We start from the raw sequence: 25,532 nt of genomic DNA, 5'->3' as shown, positions 1-25,532 counted from the left end.
AAGCGCAGAATTTTATTTCTTTTTTAAATGTATAGGAGCAGTGGACTAGGTGACCTTTAGATGGAATGGGGGGGGGGGGGGTGTATAATGTATAGGGGCAGTGACGTCACACGGACTTTCTTCTCCTCTCTACACAGCTCTGGAATTATCACAGCAGACTGTTTGTACCTCATGGGAACTCGCTGCAGGTTGTCCGCTATGTCTGTGAGCCGTCATCATTGGCTGCTGCACTTGGGAAAGAGAGCAATGCCCAGAACTCAGGTGAGCATCTTCTTCATAAGCATGAATTAGCTTTGTGCATTGGAGATTCAGCAGCGGAGGATATTATCCCTGCCTGCAGGAGTTTCCATAGTGCCCTGACAATCCCTTCATTTCTGTACATCACCAAAACCTGTTGCTTCTCTGTGGTCTGCAAGTTATCAGGCACCTCATAAATCTTGGCAAAGAGTAACAGCCCCCTCTTTCCACACTCCCCTCTCTCTGTCCATCCCCTCCCTCTATCTGCCCTTTCCGCCTTCTCTCTCTCTTCTGTCTCTGACTCCCCCTCTCACCCCCCCTATTTTTCTCTGTCTCTTCCCCCCCCCCCCCCTTCCTTTTTTCTTTCTCAGACACCCCAATTTCCTCTCACTGTCTTGCCCCCTTCCCCTTTCTCTCCCTGTTTTTCTCTCTCTCCCCCCACTTTTTTTTCTCTCTCTCTCTGTCTCTGCTTCTTTTTCTCTCTGCTGTGTCTGTCTCTCCCCCCTGTTTTCTCTCGGTCTCCTTATCTCTGTTTTTTTCTCCTCTTTTTCTGTCTCCCCCACCCACCCTTTCCTCTCTCTGTCTTGCCTCTTCCCCCCTTCTTTGTCTATTTCTCTCTCAGTCCTCCCTCCTTCCCTTCACACCTTTATGCTTTCTCTCCTCGCCACACAACCTCTCCTGCCTTCTCGCACACTTTTTCTACAATTTTTTTATTTCGTTCACTAATTTTATCTCTTATATTAATAATTGAACGAATGTTTCTCAGTTTTAGAACCTGTTCCGATTGTAAACTGGGCAGCTTTATTAAGAAACAAGACTACACAAGCCAAGCCATCGGGATCCAAAAAAAGCGTAAGTACCCAGAATCCTCTCTGAACGCATTGTGTTTCTGGGCATTACTCTACTGATGCTTGACTTGTCTGTTAATTGAGTTTGAGCCGTGACTGATGCCTTTTCTCTTGTAGTCCCGGGTAAAGAGCAGTCAGGACAGTGGAGTCAAGGTGTTTTCTGCCCAGGACCTGCTCTCTGAAATACAGGTTGGTACATGGTCAGACACAACACCACAGCATCAGGAATGTTCTGTCAGATACATAAATGTCATTTGTCCTAGGTGGAATATTGTGGGCTTCTGACATCTTTGTTGAAGTTAGTGCAGCTGTCTTTTAGCCTACTGGTTTCATTACATCTCCTCTTATAGTTTTCACCTCTTTCTTAAATATTCCATAACCTAAAATAAGTGAATAAACTGGGAATGGGATGGGATGCCCCAGTAATGGCTGCAGTTTGGGATGCCACAGATCTGCCAGAGGCAGATTGCTAGAAAGGCTATAAAGGCCCGCGCCTCGGGCGGTGGCTGCCCAGGGGGGCTGAATAGACATGGGAATGGGGTTGCTGAATATGGAAGAGAAGACTGCAAACAGAAGGAGGCTGCAATTGGGGAGCAATATACAGAAGAGAAGAGAATCCTGCCCTAGAGAGCTCTACATGAAAGAGATGGACTGCTGTACATGGAAGTGACACACAGAAGAGGGGGCATCACATGGAATGGGCGGGGCTCTGCTGCACACAGATGGGGAGCAACAAGAAGGTTGATGGAGCTGAAAAGGTATAAATCTACATATCTCATAGCATCCCGCGATAGACTAATCCAATACAAAATTCCACATAGGGCCTATTTGACCCCTGCAAAATTATCCAAATTCGACATGACCAAACCGGTCCTCTGTTGGAGATGCAATGCAGAAAATGCGGATCTGGACCATATATTATGGCACTGCCCCGGAATAACCCCTACGTGGAGCGTTATATAGGTGACTATCTCCCAAATTACGAAATTAAAAACCTGTGTTTTGGGAGACACAACCAAACTAGCCAATACATGTGCTCAAAGGACGCTGGTGGGACTTTTATTATTTTATTTTTGCAAAGCAATTATCCGAAATTGGAAGAGTACAGCTGCTCCCGCGCTGCAATTTTGGAAGAAATTAGTAAATCTATCCCTGCATCTTTACAAGGCTGCGTATATAGCTAGAGGTTGTCCTTAGAAATGTAAAAAAGTAGGGGAACCCGGGACCAGCAATAAGGATGCAAGTTGGTCTTTAGTTAGTAGCTATATAAGTAGGCAACTAAATTGCTCTGATATATGCTTACCTGTTTTATATGAAACCCTGATTGTATTACAATTTCTATGCTTTAATTAACCTACACAGCTTCTGATTATCTGCTTTGACTGGATGGGCGGAGGGATGGGCTTGGAGGTGTATAATAGAGACAGTTTGTCCAGAGGAAGACATGTGCATGTTCTTTATATGTTTTATTGTTTATACTCACCTGCGCGTGAGTAATTGTATTTTTTTTTTTTTTTTTGATTGTCAATAATAAAAAAATCAATAAAAAAGAATAAAAAAAGTTATATATCTGATCTTGAAAATCTCACAACTCCAGTCCCAGAGAAAACCGTAGAATTCATTAGTGGGGGGGGGGGGGGGGGGGGGAGCACAGAGATCATGCTACCATAGTATTCAGGAGAGAGATGAAACCGTAAGGGGAAGGGTAGCTCCTAGTATTGGGTGCAGTGGGTGTGCAGGACCGAAGGGAATATCCCTCAGGATCTCTGGTGTTGTGAACGCCCCATCCCAGTTAGGAATCCACCAAACGCTGACATGAGTTTCTGGTGAATTGGCCGTTTAAACACATTTCTCTCATTTCCAGACTGCATCCAGCAGCCAGATTCCCACACTTGTCCAGAGATTGTCAAGCCAAGATGTGCTGGATTTCCATAGTGCGGTTGGGAATGTCATGCAAGGTCTGGTGAACCGGTGTCAGAACAACCCCAAGTTCTACCCTCAACGTGCTCTGATGGACCTCATTATGACAAAAGCGTTGTCCTACAGGTCTGTATCTGTCACCTCTGCGGAATAGAAGGCTTTTTAGTGCAACGCTCTAATGTGTTGCTTCCAAATCAATGTCTCTGTTATGGCTGTGACCCGGTGCCCCCCACATGTGTGAGTTCTTTATTATTAAAATCTAAGAATTGTTCTAGCAACATAAGAAGGAACATCGTGTCTGACTTTATATGTAATTGGAGAGGAACAGGATCAGCAGCTACTGGTGTTTGTCTAACCCTTAAGGTGGCCATACACTGTTCGATTTACCATTAGATCGACCAACAGATAGATCCCTCTCTGATCGAATCTGATCAGAGAGGGATCGTATGGCTGCCTTTACTGCAAACAGATTGTGAATCGATATCAGCATGAAACCAATCACAATCTGTGGAGCTGCCACCCCCTCCCCTCATACATTACCTGATCCAGCCGGCACGACTCCCCCGGTCTCCGCGGTTTTCTTCTCCTCGCTTGGCTCCGAGTCCGTCAGGCTTCACTGAACTTCCTGTCCAGGGGAAGTTTAAACAGTAGAGGGCGCTCTACTGTTTAAACTTCTTGCCGGGGCAGGAAGTTCAGTGAAGCCTGACGGACTCGGAGCCCAGCGCGGAGAAGAGGACAGCGGAGAGAGCGGGGACTCGCACCAGCGGAGCAGGTAATGTATTGCGTCGGTCATTCGAACACTGCTGTCGACGCAAACCCACCGGCGATCGAGCAAAATCCTCCGCACGGACGGATCGACGGGAACAATTGATTTCGGACGGAAAACGATCGTTTTGTCAGTGTTTGCGCAACGATTTCACAGCAGATTCGATCACTGTATATCGGCGGGAAAATCGTTAGGTGTATGGGCCCCTTTAGACTGCTTGCTATTTGTTTTTTTACAGAAGCTACAGGCCAGTGCCAGCCATGTTTGTATTGTTTTTATTAAATGTCTTGTCCAAATCTACATGTGCCAAAGTCTTCATTAGTCAGTAGGATTGTTACTGAGGTGCAAATAGGTTTGAGAATTATGCTGACTATTATGAAAATCTATTGTAATATGGATTGATCGAATCTTGTAGTAACAGTCAGAGTACCTGATCTGCTGCATGCTTGTTCAGGGGCTATGGCTAAATGTATTACAGGCAGAGGATCAGCAGGACAGCCAGGCAACTGGTATTGTTTAAAAGGAAATAAATAGGGGGAATGGAGGAGAACTGGGTGAGCAGTGGGCATGAGGAGAGCCTCCTACACTTGCCTGCTTCGCCCCCCCCCCCCCCCCCCCCCCCCCGATTTACAATTTGAAAAGCACTAAGGTATCCTTTAAGCCTGACGCTCCTTTTACACTTACTCAGTTGCTCTTACCTGAAGGAAAGCTAATTTTCAATGTAATGCCCATGTTTTCCTATGGCTCAGTTCCCACTATATGTATTTTAACTGAAAGCTTTTTCACAATGTACTGCTCGGGAGAAAAAAAAAAACTATACCAACCTATACCAGTGCATTAACCTTCTTGGTGGTAACCCCGAGCTGAGCTCGGGGTAAGCCGCCGCGGAGTATTTCTCAGGCCCTGCTGGGCCGATTTTTGTAATTTTTTTTTGTTTTTAGAACACGCAGCAAGCACTTTGCTTGCTGCATGTTCGGGTCGATCGCCACCGATGCACCGCTACCCGCCATGATACAGGGCCCCCCCCCCCCCCTCCGAATACCCCATGCGCAGCTTGGCCAATCGCCGCCAGGCTGTGCTATGAGGTGGATCGGGACTCCCTGTGATGTTGATGACGTCACTCCGTTTGTCGCCATGGCGACGGGGGAAGCCCTGAAGGAAATCCTGTTCTAAACGGGATTTCCTTCAGGGCTTCCCCATCGCCATGGCGACAAATGGAGTGACATCATCAACATCACAGGGAGTCCCGATCCACCCCATAGCACAGCATGGCGGCGATTGGGAATCATGTTGCTAGCGCTAGGCTAGCTACATGATAAAAAAATTAGGCTTAAAAAACCTCCCGCGGCCGCGTAGCCGCAGAACTGCAACCGCCAGGAGGGTTAAGTGTAAAAGGGCCCTGAGCCATATAATATAGGATGCCTCTGTGTGTGTGTTTCTCTACTGAGCTTTTTGAGCTCATATTTATACACAGATTTTCAGCTTGCATGTTTGAGGTTTATATGAGTCTCAAGGACGTCCACATTGGGAGGACTCCTTTCTCAGCTGCAGATGCACTTGTCCTTGGTCTCTAGGTTAAAACTGAGTACTCTAGTTACAAGATTTATCTTGTCTAGAATACAGGTGCAGATAAGCTCTGCTTGATTCTGGGAAAATGGCATACGTGTGTACGCTAGCTTTCTTTTATAGCTGATCCATGTCAGATCTGAATAGCAATCTGATCCATCGCCTAGAATCTGAAGCAGGAATTACATAGTGTGTACCAAGTTTTACTGAAATGCAAACCATTGCTGTTACATAAACATGTTTCCTAATTATGGCTGAGTCTACTGAATACACACTAGGAATCATGCAATAATGTAATCGGTATCTAATTATACTTTTTATTTTACATTAGATTACGTGAAAACGTTCAGTTGATAATAATGATGTAATATTTCTGGCGATGCTTTATCTTTTGCAGTTTGTGTCCAGATCTGATGGTGCTCGGACTGGAGAAGTCAGATGTACAGCTTCTGCAACTGTGTCTCCAGCAGTTTACTGATATCCCAGAGTCCGCTCTCTGCTCCTGCTTAAAAGTTTTCCTTAGGTAAGTACATTTGTCTCTGCTATACTTTTGTTCTGCTTCACCTGTTTATTTTAATAGAAGGGATGTTTAAAGCACATTTTCCACAGTTTTTTACAGAGTGCATGCTTTACAACTCATGTAACCCAGGATCCCTGTAGAAAGCTTACTGTACAACTCATGTAACCCATGATCCCTGTAGAAAGCTTACTGTACAACTCATGTAACCCATGATCCCTGTAGAAAGCTTACTGTACAACTCATGTAACCCATGATCCCTGTAGAAAGCTTACTGTACAACTCATGTAACCCATGATCCCTGTAGAAAGCTTACTGTACAACTCATGTAACCCATGATCCCTGTAGAAAGCTTACTGTCTAGATCAGGGGTGTCAAACTCAAATACAAAGTGGGCCAAATTAAACACTGGGACCAAGATGTAGGCCAACCTCAATGTCTAGTGACCACTTCCTTCCCTTAGGGCTGGTTCACACTCGGGCGATTCTTCGACGCTTTGCTGAACGCTGCTACAATGTATCCCTATGGATACATTCACACTGCAGCGGTTGCGATTTCGTTTTAATCGCAAACGCGCTGCATGCATCCTTTTGGGGCGATTGCCCTGTGATTCCCGTTATATCGAACAGGAATCACAAGTGCAAAGCTCACAAGAATCTCAAGATTTAAGTTAAAATCGCAATCGGGAGCCGAACGCGATCACGGGCTAACGGCGCTCCGAGAGTGAACTAGCCCTTTAAAAGTTTTTGGTGTCTAACTATTTATTATAGAGGATACACTGTTTTCTCTCTCTGAACTTTTGTCCTTTGTTTTGAATCGGTCTCACAATGACCTTCCCTGAATTTTCAGCATAAGTGAAGATGTCCTGAGTGAAGCCATCTTGGACACAACATCGGTGGAGTCTTATATCCACGAAAGCGAATCCTCAACTACCCAGGAGCCACAAGAGGAGCCGTCACCCGTAAATGTGGTCCAGAACGGCTTCAGTCCCGGTGCTGCGGAGGAAGACAGCTGTGACGTCCAGATGTTTGATAAAGTAACCCAAAAGCCAAAGAGCAGAGGGTGCCCAGTCAGCATGAAACGAGCTGTCTTGTTGTATCCTTTCCTTTGTAAGAGTTATTTCCCTCTCCAATGAGAAACAGAGTAAAATATGACTGTAGATCTGTGATACTCAGGGGATCATCTCTATTGGGATGTTTGTGGTTTCGGTTGTCCTCATTTGGTTTTGCTTCCTTAATCTGCACAACCTAGAAACACTGTGCTCACTTCTTCATACAGTGATTACTACCTGTTGCCTCATCTGAAGGACCTGACCTCTGATCAAGTTATAGTACGTATCTTCAAAAGGGACGGGACAGCTGCAATACACTACTAAACCTGAAATGGAACAAAAACAAATTCTCACCGAAATCATGTAGATTAGTGTAAATTTTATGTATGTTACCTTTTAAAGGGACTCCGAGCAGTGCAGAAACTATGGAAAGATGCATATCATTTTAAAGCTCTCTTTCTCCTCTTTCCAATGATCTATAAACCGCCGCCCTACGTCTTTTAGTTTTCGCTATTTTCGTGATTGAAATTGCCGCGACCGTGATTTCAATCGCGAAAATAAAGAAAACTAAAAGGCGTAGGGCGACGATTTAGGTGTCGCCAGAAAGAGGAGAAAGAGAGCTTTAAAATGATATCCATCTTTCCATAGTTACTTGTATTACACAGGACGACACTTTCCCCAGTGTCAGCAGCTCCATTCAGCAGAAAAAGTCGGCCTGTGTAATACAATGTAACTATGGAAAGATGGATATCATTTTAAAGCTCTCTTTCTCCTCTTTAAAACCTTTTAGTTTTCTTTATTTTCGCGATTGAAATCACGGCCGCGGCAATTTCAATCGTGAAAATAGCGAAAACTAAAAGGCGTAGAGCGGCGGTTTATATATCATTGGAAAGAGGTGAAAGAGAGCTTTAAAATGATATGCATCTTTCAATAGTTTCTGCACTGCTCGGAGTCCCTTTAAGAACCAAAAGATGTGCAGCTCGACTTGCCTTAAGCTATCCATACATTCTTTACATCTCTAGTGCCTGGCTAGTTTCCTGTTAGCAGATTAAAGGGGTTCTTTCGCGAATGATGAAAAAAATGAAAAGTGGTTTATGCATAAACTATTAAACATCCTTCTAAAATAGTGTAAAAACTTTTTCAAAAAAATGAATGGTTTCCTCAATACAACATGTAATGTAAATAGTGACCGATGACGGGCTGGGAAGCTAATCCATTTGATAGGGGTGGTTTTTTTTACTTGCATTTCTCAAACAGAACTCCTGCCTAGCTAGTTTTCTGTTGTGTAAACCACTGCCATTAGGAGTTGCAGTTAAAGCTGTTATAATAACTGCCGACCTCAGGCTGAGCTCCTCGGCAGTTATTTATTGTAGTTTCACAGACACAGGACCCAGCAAAGAGTATCGTGGCTGTTGCTACTCATGAGTCAGGGCTCTTTCGCTATTGGCTGGCTGCAATTGATCAGACTTTCAGGCTCCCTCTACAGGCCTTGCGTGCTTGCAGATTCCTCTTGTGTGACTGCTGTATTGGCTACAGTGACTTGAGCAATCACAATGTCTGCATGGAATGGTAAGGAGATCACAGCACAGATAGTGATCTCCCTGCAGCAGAGATAACACAAAGCTCAGCATGCAGTCTCTGCCTGACCTGAAGACTTGAGGGCCTGCAGTGGCATGTGCTTATTCTGGCCAGGCCTGTCTCAATCCCACTCCCCCTCTGATAAAGATGGAATAGTGAGAGGGCTGCTGAAGATAAAGCAATGTGTGAGAAGAGGGCTGGAGGCGATTTGCTATCTGCTACACAGTGGTTGGCAGAAGTCAGTAAGGGTCGGTTCACATTTGCATTTTGGGCCAAACCGGATCTGGTGAGTGGATCCGGGGTCCACATCACCGGATCCGGATGGCCCGCGGAGTGGCCATTCACATTGTGAAAACGGATCTGATCAATGATTGATCGGATCCGTTTTCACTGAGCAAATACATACCTTATCTTGAGCAGCAGCCGGCGGTAGAGGGTTCCTCTCCTTCCGCTATAATTACACAGCGCGTCATGTGACTAGTCACATGACGCGTCATGTAGTCACATGACCCGGAAGAAGACGGAAGCTTCTACCACCGGCTGCTGCGCAAGACTAGGTATGTGTAAAGAATCCCTAGCCCACCCGCCCGGCTACTGCACCCTCCCGTCGCTCAGGTTCCCATCGGCACATGCCCCCATCCCCCGTGGAACGGTCCGCTTCTTCACTAGTGTGAAGAAACTTTCCGTTTCCCATTGCCCGCAATGCTGCTGCATTTTTTTTCCGACTACGTTCCGCAGGGCAGAATGGTCTGGAAAATTAGGGCCTGCTGCAATTTTGGGGGCCGGAATGTACGGAACGTATCTGCACCAATGGACAGATGTGAATGGATCCATAGGTTAACATTGGATCCATTCACATCCATCTGTTTGTACAGTATACGTTCCGCTTACATTGCGGAAAAAAACGCTAATGTGAACCAGCCCTAAAACTCTCCAGCCAGGTTTCCAGAAACAGCAGGGATGTGTCTGGCAGCTTGTAAGGTGTACACACACTCTACAAACACACTACATATACACACTCTATACAAACATACGCTCACTTACTCACTCACTCACTCTCTGTTAGGTCCTATGTGCTTGACACACAGTAAAGCTACGCACACACATGCAGTAACCATTATCATGTGTGTACAGAGGCTGATGATGGATATTGCTGATGCCCGAGCATTACCAATCACAATGCTATCCCCCCATCCCCCCAGCAACTGATTGGAGCCACTCAATCGTTCACAAACACTGTCCTTCTGCCCCCCTCCATAGCAACAAAACACATCGCTAGCCTCAAGGCTCAGGATGTGTCTTTACAGCATCAATGCCCAAATTGACGCCCGAAGGATTGTTTCCCAATCCCCAAAGGGAGAAAATTCTTGCATGTGTGTACTTAACTAAAGGGAGAGTCACACTTTTATTAACGTTGTGCATTTACTGCACATTTTAATGTACACGTCGCCCACCATACATTGCCTGTACCTGTTGGTAGTTTATGGGGATTGTATATGCTGTGCAATTTTATGTATCGGGGAGTTTTATAATTATATAATCACTATAATCGATTAGAAATGATCGACCGTGCACACTAATGAACAAAACAGTGCAGGCTGATCAGATTAATGGGATTGATCAGAAAAATATATCAATCCCACTATTCTGATCAGATTGGCCAGTGCGTTTTTGTTCGCTAGTGTGCATGATCAAGCATAGCAGCAATCAGAAACAATCAATTTTCCACCAGATTGGATAGTTATAGGCAACTATTAGGCAGAGGAGATGGTAGGTTAGTGATGGGAAAAGGAGAGGGAAGATTAGTGTAAAGGTGGCCATTAATGGTACAATTTTTTTCATCAGATGCGATCTTGGATGTTTTTAAGATCGAATTGTAAAACGATTCTATCGTCCATTAGACCAGAAAATGTTGTCGATCCGAATGTTGGATTTTATGATCGAATTGGAAGAGAGAAAATGCCCTAATCAACCTGTTCATGAGAACAATTGATAATTACCTTTCAATTACTTTTGATTGTAAAAATTGCATCGAAAGATCGCATCTGATGAAAACACGGTACCATTAACCTCCCTGGCGGTAAGCCCGTGCTGAGCACGGGCTATGCCGCCGGGAGGCACCGCTCAGGCCCCGCTGGGCCGATTTGCATAATTTTTTTTTTTGCTGCACGCAGCCAGCACTTTGCTAGCTGCGTGCAGTGCCCGATCGCCGCCGCTACCCGCCGATCCGCCGCTATACGCGTCGCCGCAGCCGCCCCCCCCCCCTAGACCCCGTGCGCTGCCTGGCCAATCAGTGCCAGGCAGCGCCGTGGGGTGGATCGGAGTCCCCTTTGACGTCACGACGTCGAGGACGTCGGTGACGTCATCCCGCCCCGTCGCCATGGCCATTCTTTGAACGGGATCTCCTGATCTCCGATCGCCGGCGGCGATCGGAGGGGCTGGGGGGATGCCGCTCAGCAGCGGCTATCATGTAGCGAGACCTCGTCTCGCTACATGAAATTTTTTTTTTTTTTTAAACGTATTTGCTGCCCCCTGGCGGATTTTGACAAACCGCCAGGAGGGTTAATGGAAACCTTTAGACAGAAGGGGGGGGGGGGGTTAGTATTAGGCAGATGACAGGGGCGGGAGTTAGTGTTAGGCAGAGGAGAGGGGTGGGAGTTAGGCAGAGGAAGGGGTGAGATTAATGTAAGAGCTAGTTCACTCTAACGGGAAGGTTGCTGATCACTGGCAATTAGCCAGCGGTCATCAAAGCTCTAGTACAATGTGCTATAAACCCTATGACATTGATCCCACTGCAGCATGCAGAATTTTCTGAGGGATTACACATGAAGGAAATCTGCAAAATCGCACTATATCGGTAGTTTTAAAAACCTGTTTGGAAAATTGGTTTGCAAAATTGCAATTGATTGTGATAATTTATCTAGGCAGGGGCAGAAGTAGCTACCCAATATTATTTGGTAAGGGTGATCATTCAAGGCTTCCTAATACTGCTATCTGGGGCAACCACAGGATACCCAGTACTGCAAACTGGGAGGCTGGAGGCACATCTGGTTACCTAATAGTGATATCCAGGGGCACATGACTACTTTCATATTTTATCTGGTGGCTCATGGCTACCTAGCTGTTGTATCTGGAGGAACATGGCTACTTAATTTTTGTATAAAGGAGACACATGACCTGGCTATTTTTTTTTCTTAGGGCAAATGGCTACTTAAATATTGTATTTAGTGGTATAATGTCTATTCAATTCTGGTATAGGAGACCACATCGCTTTCCAGTATTGGTAATGTCGCCTAGAGTTAAAAGACAGATTGCCTTTGCGGCAGTATGATGAATTGTGGGCTTCCACTTCTCATTGGACTGAAATCTTCTTACTTGTCTGAGCACCCTTTTAACCGATAAACTGGGAGGCTGTGGTGAGGCCCAAATTCATTGCTCTGTATGGTGTTAATCCAGCTCTGGAAGATCCTAGCTGCACGCAGCCAGCCACCACATCATCCTTCCAAGCAGAGAAGGAGCAGGGAGACACAGAGAGAATGGAGGAGAGGGGGTCACCGCCTGGATACAACTGGAGTTGGCAGAAGAGGTTGTGGGAGGGGGGGGGGGGCATGCTTCAAAAGCAACTAAATTAATCTAAAATGTGATGCTTATTAGTGCTTTCATTTTGTATTTTCTACCCAAACCAAAAACCTACCCACCCCCTGTAACTAATATCAAGCACTCTCCCCCTCCCCCCCCCCCCCCCCTGCCAATCTGTGAAAGCGTAGTGTTTTCCAAAGGGATATTGCCTCACAGTCCAGCTCTGTGGCCTAATCACATAATATTATTTTTTGAGGTAAAGAATAGTCTTGTGTATCCTATATGAGAAAGTGTGTGTGTGTGTACATAAATGGGGCTACCATGACCTGAAAAGGCCTCTAGGATTTGTTTTCCCCCCAGGCCAAATGGTCCCAGTCCTCCCCTGAGTGTGCCCCCCTTATCTTGTTTTAGAACTAGAGTTCATTGTTACACAGTCATGTGCGTCATGCCATCTGCTTTTAGCTGCAAGGAGAAGGTTTTTAGAGGCTTGTTTCTGTTTTAGTAATAGTGACCTGACAAGGTAAATTTTATGTCAATTATATATATTTTTTTAAATTTATATAAATTGCAATACATTTTTAAATAGATGGTTCTATATATACACATAAATATATAAATATGTATATATTTATATATAGTTATGTATAGCCACCTGTTTAGCCTGGCATTTCCAGATTTATAAAATTTCTTCCTCTGTACCACGATGGTCTGAGCCATGCTTATGCGCTTTGAGTCCCACGGGAGAAAAGCGCTTTACAAATGTTATTTGTTGTTGTTGTTGTTGTTGTATATATGAATGTACATGTGCCGGAACGTGGGTTGTCGCGAACATGTGCATGCATGTGAGTATTGCAAGAGGGTGTGTTGAATGGGAGGGTGCGTAAGGCACGCTTTGCGGGGTTGGGGGTAGGGGGGGGGACTGGTGTGGGATGATGTGTATGCTAAAGCCTAGTGCCTGTTTATTAAAGGAAACATCAAGCAAAATTAACTCCCCATGATATACTTACCAGGGGCTTCCTCCAGCCCCTTGAAGCCGTCATGCCCCACGCCGCATCTCCAAACGCAGCTGCCACTGCCATGTGCAAAGGCCAACCTCCTCTACTGCACCTGCGTGAGCTCCGCTGTCAGTCAAGTCCACGTTGTCCACAGTGTACTGCGTAGGTGCAGTAGTTCTGTGCCTGTGCAGTACGCTGCATACAACATGGACTTGATTGACAGCAGCGCTTAAAGGGAACCAGAGAGGAACGGGGGGTGAAAAAAGAAACAGATTTTATACATACCGGGGGCTTCTTCCAGCCCCATAAGTCTGAATCGCTCCCACGCCGCCATCCTCAGCTTCCTGGATCCGCCGGTACCGGACCCGTCACTTCCGGCGGACGCGGCCAATTGTCCGCATCACAGGGGCTCCCTCCATACATGTACGCATGCGGCTGCGCAGTTAACAGCCACATGCGTATCTGTATGGGGAGAGCACCCTGTGATGCGGAGAATTGGCCGCGTCCGCCGGCCGACTTGCCGACTCGCGGCAATGACGGGACCCGGTGGCGGCTGATGCAGGCAGCGGAGGAGTGCGACGTGGGAGCGATCCGTGCGTATGGGGCTGGAGGAAGCCCCAGGTATGTATATTGCATCCTCTCTGGTTCCCTTTAACACAGGCGCAGTAAGGATGACCTCCCGTTCGGCCTGGTAGCTGCGATCGGAGATGCGGCGTGGGACATGTCAGCTTCAAGGGGCTGGAGGAAGCCCCTGGTAAGTATATCATGGGGAGTTATTTTTGCTTGATGTTTCCTTTAATAAACAGGTGCTAGGCTTTAGCATACACATCATCCCACACCAGTACCCCCCCCCCCCCCCAAAGCGTGCCTTACGCACCCTCCCATTCAACACACCCTCTTGCAATACTCAAGTGCATGCACACGTTCACGACAACCTATTTTCCGGCACACACACACACACACACACACACACACACACACACACACACACACACACACACACACACACACACACACACACACACACACACACACACACACACACACACACACACACACACACACACACACACACACACACACACACACACACACCATCCATTTAAAAATGTATTGCAATTTACATAAACTTTAAATATATATATCATAAAATTTACCTTGTCAGGTCACTATTACTAGAACAGATAGAATAGAAACAAGCCTCTAAAAATCTTCTCCTGGCAGGACTGTGTAACAATGATCTAAAAGATAAGTGGGGCACACTCTGAAGACACATTACTCCTGCAGAGACGCTGGAGTTTGTCAGCAGCTGATAAGATGACTCGCTTGCAGAGGATAGAAACTTATCTGCACACACGCTGGAGTCAAGTTGCCAGGCAACAAAGTAAACACATGACGTGCTCACTGAAACGCTGCTCGGCTTTCTGCTTGAGCTATTCCTGCAGGGGTACTGTCTGTGAAACTACAATAAATAACTTGCAGAGGAGCTCAGCCTGAGCTCGGCAGTTATTATAACAGCTTTAACTGCAAATACTGATGGCAATGGTTTACAAAACTGAAAACTAGGTAGGCAAGAGTGTGGTTTGTGAAATGCAAGTAAAAAAAAAACCACCCCTATCAAATGGATTAGCCTCCCAACCCGTCATCCGACACTGATTACATTACATGTAGTATTGAGGAAACCATTCATTTTTTTGAAAAACTTTTTGCACTATTTTAGAAGGATGTTTAATAGGTTATGCATAAACCACTTGGTTTTTTTTTTCTCATTCGCGAAAGAACCCCTTTAAGGTCTTAAAGGGACACTCAGCAGAGCTTGTGGGTATGCATTTAAGCATACCCACCAATACATAGTAATGTTCTTACACTTGCTAACCAGTTTTCTAAGTGTATCTCTCCCTGGTCCAGCCGGTGTAAATGTCATTGGGCTGGCGACTCTGGGCAAAGTCGTGCTGTGACCCTGGAAACGGATGTCTGATCATGCTATGTGCGCATACTTCAGCTTCATCCTCTTCTCACGTCAACCTTGTCTCTGCATTGCGTCTTGTTTCGGTGCACGAGTGAGCATGTTATTGTGCATGAGCGTTGACCCGAGAGTTGTGATGCGTTCGCCGTCTGATCCTAATATATAATCAAGGCTCAGCAGCACTCAGGTCCCAAAGTCTGATCCTAAATGGCGGCCACGGTTTGATTCACTGTAAGGAAAGGGGATTGGAAAGTTTAGGACGGCAGTTTTGGCAGCATTGAGTAAAGGAAAACACAAACTACACAAAGGTATGTGTATTAGCTTAGTATGCAGTTGTGCTCGGAGTTCACCACCTACTTCCTGTGAACAACAAGGCTTGCTTTTTCTGATATGCAGAGATTTTGGGACATGTAGTCTGCCATCTGTTTTTCTTCCTACTTTGGTTTCAAATCTGATTGCCCCACCCCTCACTGACTGAATCCAGAGGGATGTACTGTGGTGGCAAGCACATTTAGCCCATAACATGGGTGTTTTGCCCACCACTTTGCTTCTATGCACTGTTTTCATCAATTATCAAACCAGGGCCATTTTGGCACCCAAGGCAAGGCAGCTGTTGCCCCCACTCGAAATATATGAATAGGATGTCTGCAGCCTACATAAAGTTACATTGCAGAGAGCAATTAATAGGTTAGATACAAAATGGTTGTTTGTCAAAACACATCTATAAAGGATAAACCTATTACCAGGATAAATACACCTCACTGGCTCAAACTCATTTGACCCACATAACAAATCCTTCCTGTAGATATGAAGAAAGATGTTTAGTCACTTCATACAAAAAAATATTGTTTGTGTGAAGCTTAAGACTTTACATGTTGGAATATTCACTTGGAAATCCAAAATCATTTTATTTACCAAAACAACTAAAGCTCAGTTAGCTCATGAACAGTACCTATCATGCATTGTTATGCTATTCTGACAACTCGTTTTAAGTTAATCAGTAGAACCAATCAGTAGAACCAATTTAGTTGTTATAATTACCATTCATCCTTGCCTGACAGTGAACCGAGCGTCATTTTTAACTCCCAGGGCAGCTCTATAGCAAATTAAAAATGCATTCTAAAAACGTGGTTTATTATTAAAAAAAAAAAAAAAAACTTTAATTTTACCTCATCTTTTTACATTTAAGGGTTAAAATAAGCACCTCTTCCGTCCGTGAAAGGACTGCGGGTCAGAGCAGCAACAGCTGATTGAAGGCAGATAAGAAATCACCTTATTAGACTTAATTGACCACAAACAAACCCTGAGTCTTTCCTACTGTACTTCAGACAGAAAATATTAGTCACACTTGAAGAATTTCACACCTAGCCTGGATAATGGCAGTGGAAAAGCAGTAGGGGGTCTAACTTCTCAAACATGCAGCCAGTGGCGTAGCTATGGAGCTCGGGGCCCAGGTGCGAGTTTTACATTGGGCCCCCCCCCCCCAAGCACTCTATACGTAACACTTGATACGGCACAACAAAACTTGCTAAGGTCATCTACAGTATTAGAGGTACAAGAATGGAATGGTGAACAGTTTGTTAATGATTACTACAATTTAAAGCATCTATAGAAGTGATTATTACCACCACAGGACCAATAAACAGCATATACTCTGGTTTAGGAAGGGCTCCATGGGGCCCCTCTGGCCCAAGGGCCCCGATGCGGTCGCTACCTCTGCAACCCCTATTGCTACGCCCCTGCATGCAGCCCTTTCAGCTATTTGAAACCAGGAGCTGCTTAGATTCCTTAAAATGGAGTCTGAAGCCTAAAAAAAAAAACACAGATAATCACCTAAGGAGAAGGAAGGCTGTGGGTCCTATAGAGCCCTCCGTTGTCACCGACCCTGCATTCCAGCGCTGGAACCCCCATTAGCAGTCTGACTAATGGTTTGCTATTTTTATTTTTGTCCTGTTGAGGTAAAAATGGTTGAATCTTAACATCGTTCAGACAATGTAATTGTGTGTAGTAATATTGCATTTGGTGCAGCTGTTTGCTGATGTGTCGTCCTCTTACTGCACACAGCTGTTCCTGAGATATCTGCAATACCTGTACAGGTCGTGCAATGAGAATGTCACACTAACTCTCCCAGGAGAAGGGGAACCGACTGTCACACAGGTACGCCCTTCATGTGTTACTGGTCATTCTTTGCTTGCTTTCTGTTAAGGTTTGGGAGCTGGGTAATCCACCTAGAAGTAGAGCTTGCATGTGGAAGTTACTGGGATCTCACACAAGGCTGGAACCCACTTTCAAAAATATTACTACTCTGGAACAGCATTAGGACTTTACATTGGGCTGAAGGAAGGTGGGTCCTTTTTTTTTTTTTTTTTCCTGCACTTAAAGAGACTCTGAAACAAGTCTAAATTAACTTTTTTAACATGCAGTCATGTTAAGAACTATAACCCCTTTTCTTCACCCCTATAAAATTCAAGATATGGTGTGGTGGACAAAAATACCTAAAGATATATTCAGTAAAGGATCCCTCATTACTCAGGACGCATTCAAACTCTGGAACCAATTAAAATATAAATTTAAATTAATTCACCATCCCTCTATCCTATCCACCTTCCTCAATAACCCCTCATTTCAGCCAGGAGAAGAGCTAAGAAACTTCGGATGGTGGACCTCCTCAGGACTAAATAGACCTGTAGATATGATAGCAGGAGGTCATATCCTGACGTGGCAAGAATTAATTGAGAAGTGGGATGTTCCCAAGACTGAATTTCTTAGATACATGCAAATAAGAGCATACATCATAAAGAATTGGGGCCTAGTACCAGCAATGCATATGTACACGTTTCTGGAGAGATTCCATAAGAACCATGATCTCTTTGAAAAAGGTATATCCCAAATTTACACTCTACTACTAGTGGATGAGATAAATCTTAAACAAAAGTATCAACTGGAATGGGAGAAAGACCTAGGCCAAAACATCCCAGAGGAAAGTTGGGAAAAAATCTGGGATAAAACTACGAGATGCTCTAGAAACATCTCTCTCACTGAGACTTCTTTAAAATTATTATTTAGAACATATCTCACCCCCGTGAGGATAGCTAAATTTTCCAAAACCTCCTCTCCTAATTGCTTTAGAGGATGTGGTTCCTTGGGATCCTTCTATCATATCTGGTGGAATTGCAAAATAGTAGCTAATTGGTGGGATAGAATCTATAGATTAGGTTCAGAAATAATAGGTAAACAGATAAATAAAACACCCCAAAATGCCCTTATAAATATTCCCTTGCCAGTACTGACAAATAAAGAAAATAAACTACTGCTAAAAATTCTAACAGCAGCAAGATTACAGGTGGCTAGAGATTGGAAGAAGGAAAAGATAGAATGGGATACTCTTCTGAACAAAATTAGCAATATATGTCTAAACGAGTACCTGACAGACCTACTTTTAGAAAATACACAACAATTTATGGATATTTGGGACCCATGGTTACACTCCAAATATGGTAAACATCTCCTAATACATATCAAAGGAAGTATGGAGAGCAAATAAGATTGGGCAGAAGCTCAAGGTCTCACGAGGTGTCGGGGAATATATGTAGAAGAGACTACTAAAGTGGAATCACAAGTTCACTACTATTATAGGGAAAATTGGGAAGAAGTATAAGGTACGTTGTTTCAGACTAAACTAGTGTTGTTATTGTTTTTTATGTTAAAGTTCGAGTTTTTATAATGGAATATAATCCTGACCGCTAATAGGCCAGAAGGAGGACCCTCATTTATCCCTAATGGATTGGACTAATTAGTTGCATGAGGAAATAAAGGGAGAGTCCTTTCCACAAGGTAAAGAGGAACCCAATCTATGGGAAATACCAACAAAACTATATACTGGATATCAAGAGAAAAGCAAAATTGATGCAGGAGGATCATATGGTCTATAAGTAAAACTCAGCTTAAAATGTGTAAATTATCCTTTACTGCACTTTGTAATGTTAAAAGCATACCTTGTAATGTAAACTTTATTGGTTTCAATAAAACTCTTTTGAAAGTAAAAAAAAAGAACTATAACCCCTGTTAAACCGCCGCTATCCCGTGGCAAAACAAGGGCTTTATACCCCAAAATCTAGGACTTTCTTGGTCGTGGATTTTGCTGCTCATGGAGGCAGAGCTTTCAGCTGCAGCTCTGCCTCCATGCGTGTCAATTGCCGCGCAGAACTCCGCCTCTCCCCTGCCCTTCTCTGTGAAGGAAGATTGGGAGAGGCGGCGATCAGCCGAGACTGACGCGCTAAGAGGCAGAGCTACAGCCATAAGCTCTGCCTCATCAGGAAGCGCTCCCCAGAGTTAGGGGAGCAATTCCTGCCGTTTTGCCACGGGATAGCGACGGTTTAGCAGGGGTTATAGTTCTTAACATGACTGCATGTTAAAAAAGTGTATTTAGACTCGCTTCAGAGTTTCTTTAACACGGGACATTACTGTGGGCCTCCTGTGGCTTCCCCAATACTCACCAATCTCACTGCTCCACTGTACCACACCCATTTTTGGCACATTCATGTGAGTGTGTGATAGTTGGGTGCTTCCGCTGTGCCGTCTGCATAGTGATGAGGTAATAAACGGTGGGCCAGGTGTGCGTCACATGGGGGGATGACTGAGAGGGGCCAAGCAGCAGTTGTAGATGAAGCTTTTCTACAGCAGTGGCAAGCCATGAAGTAGAAGATAACTTATAGCAGAAGAGTATACAGTCTGTGATGGGAACACTGCCCCTCACCTCATCTGCAGCGGCTGTAATATAGCTTCTCCTGATGTGTTAATAAATGCATTAGATAAGCGGATGTGGAGTGGACTCCTCTGCTGCTATTCGGAGTAAAGATGGCCTTTGACTGTGTGAGGAAAATGCTACAGTTCTGCTTCAGCATATTTCATCAGTAGGAGGCTGAACGTATAAAGAAAAGAAGCAGAGTTTGCTGTAGACAGGTGAGCTGATTTATATGGTAAATGAAGGATCATGTAAAGGAAAAAGGAAGCACAAGGAGACTGGAAACCCAGTATAGTGCAGTATGCCCGTATATTAGAAAACAGATATTTCTATGTAGATTGGTACTTACCAGTCTGAGTTGCTAGTCCAGTCACCACTCTCTGCACGTGTGGGGAACAACTGTCCCCACTCGGCCTTGTGCAGATCACGCTGTTAGCTGCTCCCCAAAAAATGATTGTAGAGGTTTATTAGGTGTCAAAAATATACAATAAAAACTGGATGGGTGGTTAACTGCCAAAAATCTATAAAAGGAGGCGCTCAGGGTAAAATAACTGTATCTGTTCTGATTTTCTGTGGCAAAAATAATTGTAAGTAAAGATAGTCGGCCTACTTTAATGGTGACGACTCAGTGTCCATCGGATGCCGGTACCGGCACTCTGACCTGACGAATCGGCATTCAGCCGTGAAACAAGTTGTCCTAGTGCTAAATGAAAGCCTTTTCTATTAACACTGAGTCGTCTCCACTAAGGTAGGCTGAACCTTCATTGGTTATTACTATTTTCCCACCGAAAATCTGCATCAGATTCAGATTTTTATTTTCCCCGGGTTTGGTATGGTGGCTTCCTTGGGTGTATCAGCGAGGCACAGATGAAAATATGTCATCTAGATTTCTGTCGCCAGCTATGATCACGCTTGGTGACAGTCTAACGTGGGTAGAGGTGTCCCCCGACTTTGGCAGCTTTCCCTTCAGTGATCTGCCAAGTCTTTACTCGCTGCTGAGGTTCACATTGCAGGAAGTAGTTGGGGCATCCAATACTGGGCGGCTAGCTGTGCCTATCGTCTGTTCTGGGTGGAGTGACCCTTTAACCAGGGCCATATTGGAAGAACACGGTGAATCCAGCGCAGGAGACTTGGGCGCACAGGGAGTAACTTCGGTGCCGTCAGAAGACGGAGCTGAAGTTACTTTTAAAACACAATAATTTGGCTTCCAGCAATTGCTAGAAGCCTGAATTATTTCATTCCCCACCATCCATGGCAGCCTGGAGGGGGAATAGTATTTAACACGGCCGGGAACTTGTGCAGCAGCGGGATCAGTCATATACCGGCTGTATCCTGTGCCCAAGTCTCCTGTGCCGATTCCTCTCGTACGCAATATTGGAGACTGAGATGTAATTTATTTGTCCCCCTTCCCATTCCAGGTAATAGACTGGATGAATCTTCTGCTAGATGCCAACTTCACTGTCCTGGTGATGCAGCCCAAAGCCAAACCAATGCTCTACAGCCTCCAGAAGTTTGTCAGACAGCAGGTATGTATGACCATGCAGCAACCCACACCTGTAGTAAAGTGTTGTCATCTTCAGGTCCTGGGCCTCTGATAGGTATTACTGAGGGAACAGATGATGTTCCGGGGCTTCAGCAGGTGTCCTCTTCAGCTTGTGTGTCACGGCAGTGCTCAAGAAGTCCTGGGCATTTGCTGAGGGAGCTAATATTCTCAGCCTCCACTAGGTGTCACTCAGCAGCTTGTGTGCGGCTGGGTAAATGAGAGATCAAATACACCAGACATGTCCAAAGTCCAAATGCAAAATATAAGGGAAGAAGCTGAGAGCCCAGTATAGTGTAGTATGTACTGTGAATTGGGTATGAAAGGTAATGGGTTACCATCCAGGTAACCACTATGAAGGCAGGTGAGGCGATTAGACCTGTCCCCACTCAGGATTAAGAAGTCGCTCTCTGTAGATCTAGAAAAGGTGGAATTCCTCTCCACCAGGGGTGCAACAACAGCAATGGTAGTACAGAGGTGCCAAAAGAGTAAAAACAGTATTTCTTTAAAATAAATAAAATGAAGTAGGTAGCGGTGGACTTACCCCTCCAAAGCAGACACAAAAATGCATCCATTGAAAGTCCAAATGCAGCCTGTCGAGCCATTTCTGGTGGCCCCCAAAGCTCTCTACAGTTGTTAATTCTATGTGGCACGCAGGCTGTAGCTGTGGTGGTGCGGGCAGCGGCCAGCAGCAGCCACTGATTAGCAGCTGCCACTGTGCAAACTGCACGCGGTATATGGGTTATTTCCAGTGGAAATGTTTTGGCAAAATGTCAGAGTACCAAATGGCAATGACCACAAATTGTGTTTAATTTCAGTAGTTCGGCTCCTAGCACTAGGAAAAGTGATATTGTCCTTGGCCTAAAAAGTTTGGCCAACCCCTGAGTTACACTAAACATTAAATTGTCCCGTAGCATGCAGGGAGCAGAGGCTGCATAAAGGGGATTAACTCGCCTAAGCTGTCGCCTCTCACCGATGTGCGCCATGCCACTCTTCATCTTCGTCACACCTACTCTCTCACAGTGGAAGATCCAGTTAAGAAGGTGGAAGTGTGGGGAAGATGGAGAGCGGTTTGAAGTGTGTCAATGAGAGGTAGTGGCATATATGAGTTAACCTCCTCTGCGGAGGCCTGCACATTCTGAGTTAATTTTGTCTTAAGCTAAAGTGCTCATCCCTCTACTGCTGGGGTAGTCGTGAACTCAGGCCTAGGCAGAGTCATCCCACATCTTGATTACAAACTGTGGCATCTGTTATAATATGACTTCCACCACCTGTTTGTTGAAGCACATTCCTGGACATTAATAAAGTTTATTGCAAACTATCCCTTATTCCTGTGGTCTAATTGAATTTATCTGTTAGTAAAATAAGTGAACAAGATTTGTGGGAGTGGTTTAGTAGAGATCAATAATTGGGAAATATTAAAAAAGGCAATCTTTATTAGTAGAGAACGATTTTCAGCGGTTTGTACTAATAAAGATTGCCTTTTTCAATATAAACCTGTGGAGTGATGGCACTAATTCCCAATTATTGATTTCCATTGCATTTCTGTGACGTCATTCCTGCTTAGGCAGTTGTGCAGGTTACACGACGGTGTTGGGCACGTGCAGTTCTCCTTTTTTTTTTTCTTTGATAGTGGTTTATTAGAGCTGATATATGGAATACAGAGAATACAGAACTTGTAAGGAGGTTGTAGGGCACTGGAAAGCAGAAATGATCCTGCAACCCAATTGTGAATATATTCAGTAATCTGTTATTTAATGTATATCTACTATTATTGCAGTAGGAGAACAGAGGCGCCAGTAGGATAAAAGCAGATAAAAACTTTAAAATTCGCTTGGAGTAAGCGGTGGACTTACCTCCATAAAGCAGACACGAAAGACTGTCTGAATAGTAGCAATCACATTAATTAAATAGTACCCCAAAAAAGTGCAACGCGTTTCGCAGACCCAGCCCGCTTCATCAGGCAATAAACATGGGGACAAAACAGAATTTCGGCTACACCTGCTAATGCCGAAATTCTGTTTAGTCACCATGTTTATTGCCTGATGAAGCGGGCTGGGCCTGCGAAACGCGTTGCACTTTTTTGGGGTACTATTTAATAAATGTGATTGCTGCTATTCAGACAGTCTTTCGTGTCTGCTTTATGGAGGTAAGTCCACCGCTTCCTCCAAGCGAATTTTAAAGTTTTTATCCGCTTTTATCCTTCTGGCGCCTCTGTTCTCCTACTGCTATATTGTGTCCAGCCCTGGTGGAGGGGTGATCTACCCCCTTTCCCATCTACAGAGAGCGACTTCTTAGCCCTGAGTGAGGACAGGTCTAATCTCCTCACCTGCCTATACAGTGGTTGCCTTTGTGGTAACCCACGTTTGTGAGTATAATTTTCTCATGATAACCTTTACTTTATTTATGCTTAACATACTACACTATATTGGGCTCTCGGTTTCTCTATACTATTATTATTTATTGGATTTATAAACCGGCAACATATTACGCAGAGCTTCAAGATAGATAAACAAGATTGACATACAAGGAGCTCAGACCAAGAGACAACAAGATCGTGCGATGTAGCGGAGTGTTTTTGGTAACAATAATAATAATTAATTCAGGACAGCTTATAAATAAATAAGGTAACAAAGTTTTTGGTGCGTTGCTCACATGACTGCAGTCTCAAGCTGCTTGTGTATATAGTCAAGATAAAGGCAAATTAAAGTATAAATCAACCCACTAATGTTTAGCCCTCTTAAAGGGAACCCAAGGTGAGAGTGATATGTAGGCTGCCATTTTTATATTAATTTAAACAATGCACATTGCCTGTATATAAGGAACAGAGGCGCCAAAAGTATAAAATTAGATTAAATGAGCTTAAAAACCAACTTAATTGGCAAAAATGGAGGAAGTGGTGGTTTTACCTCCCTCAAGCAGGCACGACAACGACTGCGATTCAGACAGTCAAGCACATTTATTAGAAACTCCAAAAAAATTGCACCGCGTTTCGCAGGCTCAATCCCACTTCATCAGGCAATACAGGGAGGAGTCAAATTTGTGTATAACACTGGCACGCGCTAAAAATTCTATAGCAGTTTATTAGACATATAAAAAGAAAGAATTTAATCACTCTCCACACGCTTTCAACACTCACACATACTTCAGAGAGGCCTCTCTGTTCCGCCTGCCTAACTACTGCCACTAACATATATCTAAAAAATCTAAAAGTCTTTTAAGGGGATTTATATTCAATCTATTGTCATATTGTTCATTTCTGGTAAATGAGTCTGATGGTCTTCAATGTTAAAAAGTCTTTCCAGTTCAAGAGTGTAGTTTCCTGTATAAATGGATTACATTCAGACCAGCGATATTGATACACTCACGTGCTCCCCGGTATTGGGTTTGTCACTCTCTTTAGATTTACTTGGGATCCTGACTGGTTACCGTTCCTATGTAGGTCTCACCAGGCTCAGCGTCCTCCGGTTTCTCTCCTATGCCCGCCGCTCGCCAAACTGATACCTTTGTACAGCATACGTCACCTCCGCATCCACTACGGAAATGAACAATATGACAATAGATTGAATATAAATCCCCTTAAAAGACTTTTAGATTTTTTAGATATATGTTAGTGGCAGTAGTTAGGCAGGCGGAACAGAGAGGCCTCTCTGAAGTATGTGTGAGTGTTGAAAGCGTGTGGAGAGTGATTAAATTCTTTCTTTTTATATGTCTAATAAACTGCTATAGAATTTTTAGCGCGTGCCAGTGTTATACACAAATTTGAATTCTATATTTTGAGGGTTTAGGGATTCCCTCCACGGGTCACGCAGCTTATCATTTAGGATTCTAATATCCAGCGCCAGATAGTGTTGTATTTATAGTAAATACAGGGAGGAGTATCAAGCGATCTGCACAAGGATTCAAGTTATGATAATTTGCGTTGCAATTTTTTTGGAGTTTCTAATAAATGTGTTTGTCTGAATCGCAGTCGTTGTCGTGTCTGCTTGAGGGAGGTAAGACCACCACTTCCTCCTTCATTTTTGCCAATTAAGTTGGTTTTTAAGCTCATTTAATCTAATTTTATACTTTTGACGCCTCTGTTCATGTATACAATTTCGAGTCCACCCTTGGTGGAGGGTTTCTACCCTTTTTTCCTGTCTACAGAGAGCGACTTCTTAATCCTGAGTGGGGTCAGGATAATCTCCCCACCTGCCTTTACAGTGGTTGCCTGCTGGTGACCCTG

General features: G+C 44.4%; 1 protein-coding gene across 1 annotated transcript in view; it reads left to right on the top strand.

Moving 5' to 3' along the window:
- Nucleotides 1-25,532, top strand: part of NOL11 (nucleolar protein 11) — a 67,481-nt gene that overhangs the window by 40,631 nt on the left and 1,318 nt on the right. Inside the window, exons 9-17 of the mRNA XM_068263801.1 lie at nucleotides 138-261; nucleotides 1,004-1,089; nucleotides 1,203-1,274; nucleotides 2,950-3,131; nucleotides 5,735-5,860; nucleotides 6,704-6,949; nucleotides 7,106-7,184; nucleotides 17,088-17,180; nucleotides 21,186-21,293. Of these exons, the coding sequence (XP_068119902.1) occupies nucleotides 138-261; nucleotides 1,004-1,089; nucleotides 1,203-1,274; nucleotides 2,950-3,131; nucleotides 5,735-5,860; nucleotides 6,704-6,949; nucleotides 7,106-7,184; nucleotides 17,088-17,180; nucleotides 21,186-21,293 (1,116 nt within the window). The remainder of the gene's footprint in view (nucleotides 1-137; nucleotides 262-1,003; nucleotides 1,090-1,202; nucleotides 1,275-2,949; nucleotides 3,132-5,734; nucleotides 5,861-6,703; nucleotides 6,950-7,105; nucleotides 7,185-17,087; nucleotides 17,181-21,185; nucleotides 21,294-25,532) is intronic.

This window comes from Hyperolius riggenbachi, chromosome 12, assembly GCF_040937935.1.
Source record: "Hyperolius riggenbachi isolate aHypRig1 chromosome 12, aHypRig1.pri, whole genome shotgun sequence".
Classification (NCBI taxonomy): domain Eukaryota; kingdom Metazoa; phylum Chordata; class Amphibia; order Anura; family Hyperoliidae; genus Hyperolius; species Hyperolius riggenbachi.
This window is presented reverse-complemented; position numbering and strand designations above follow the sequence as displayed.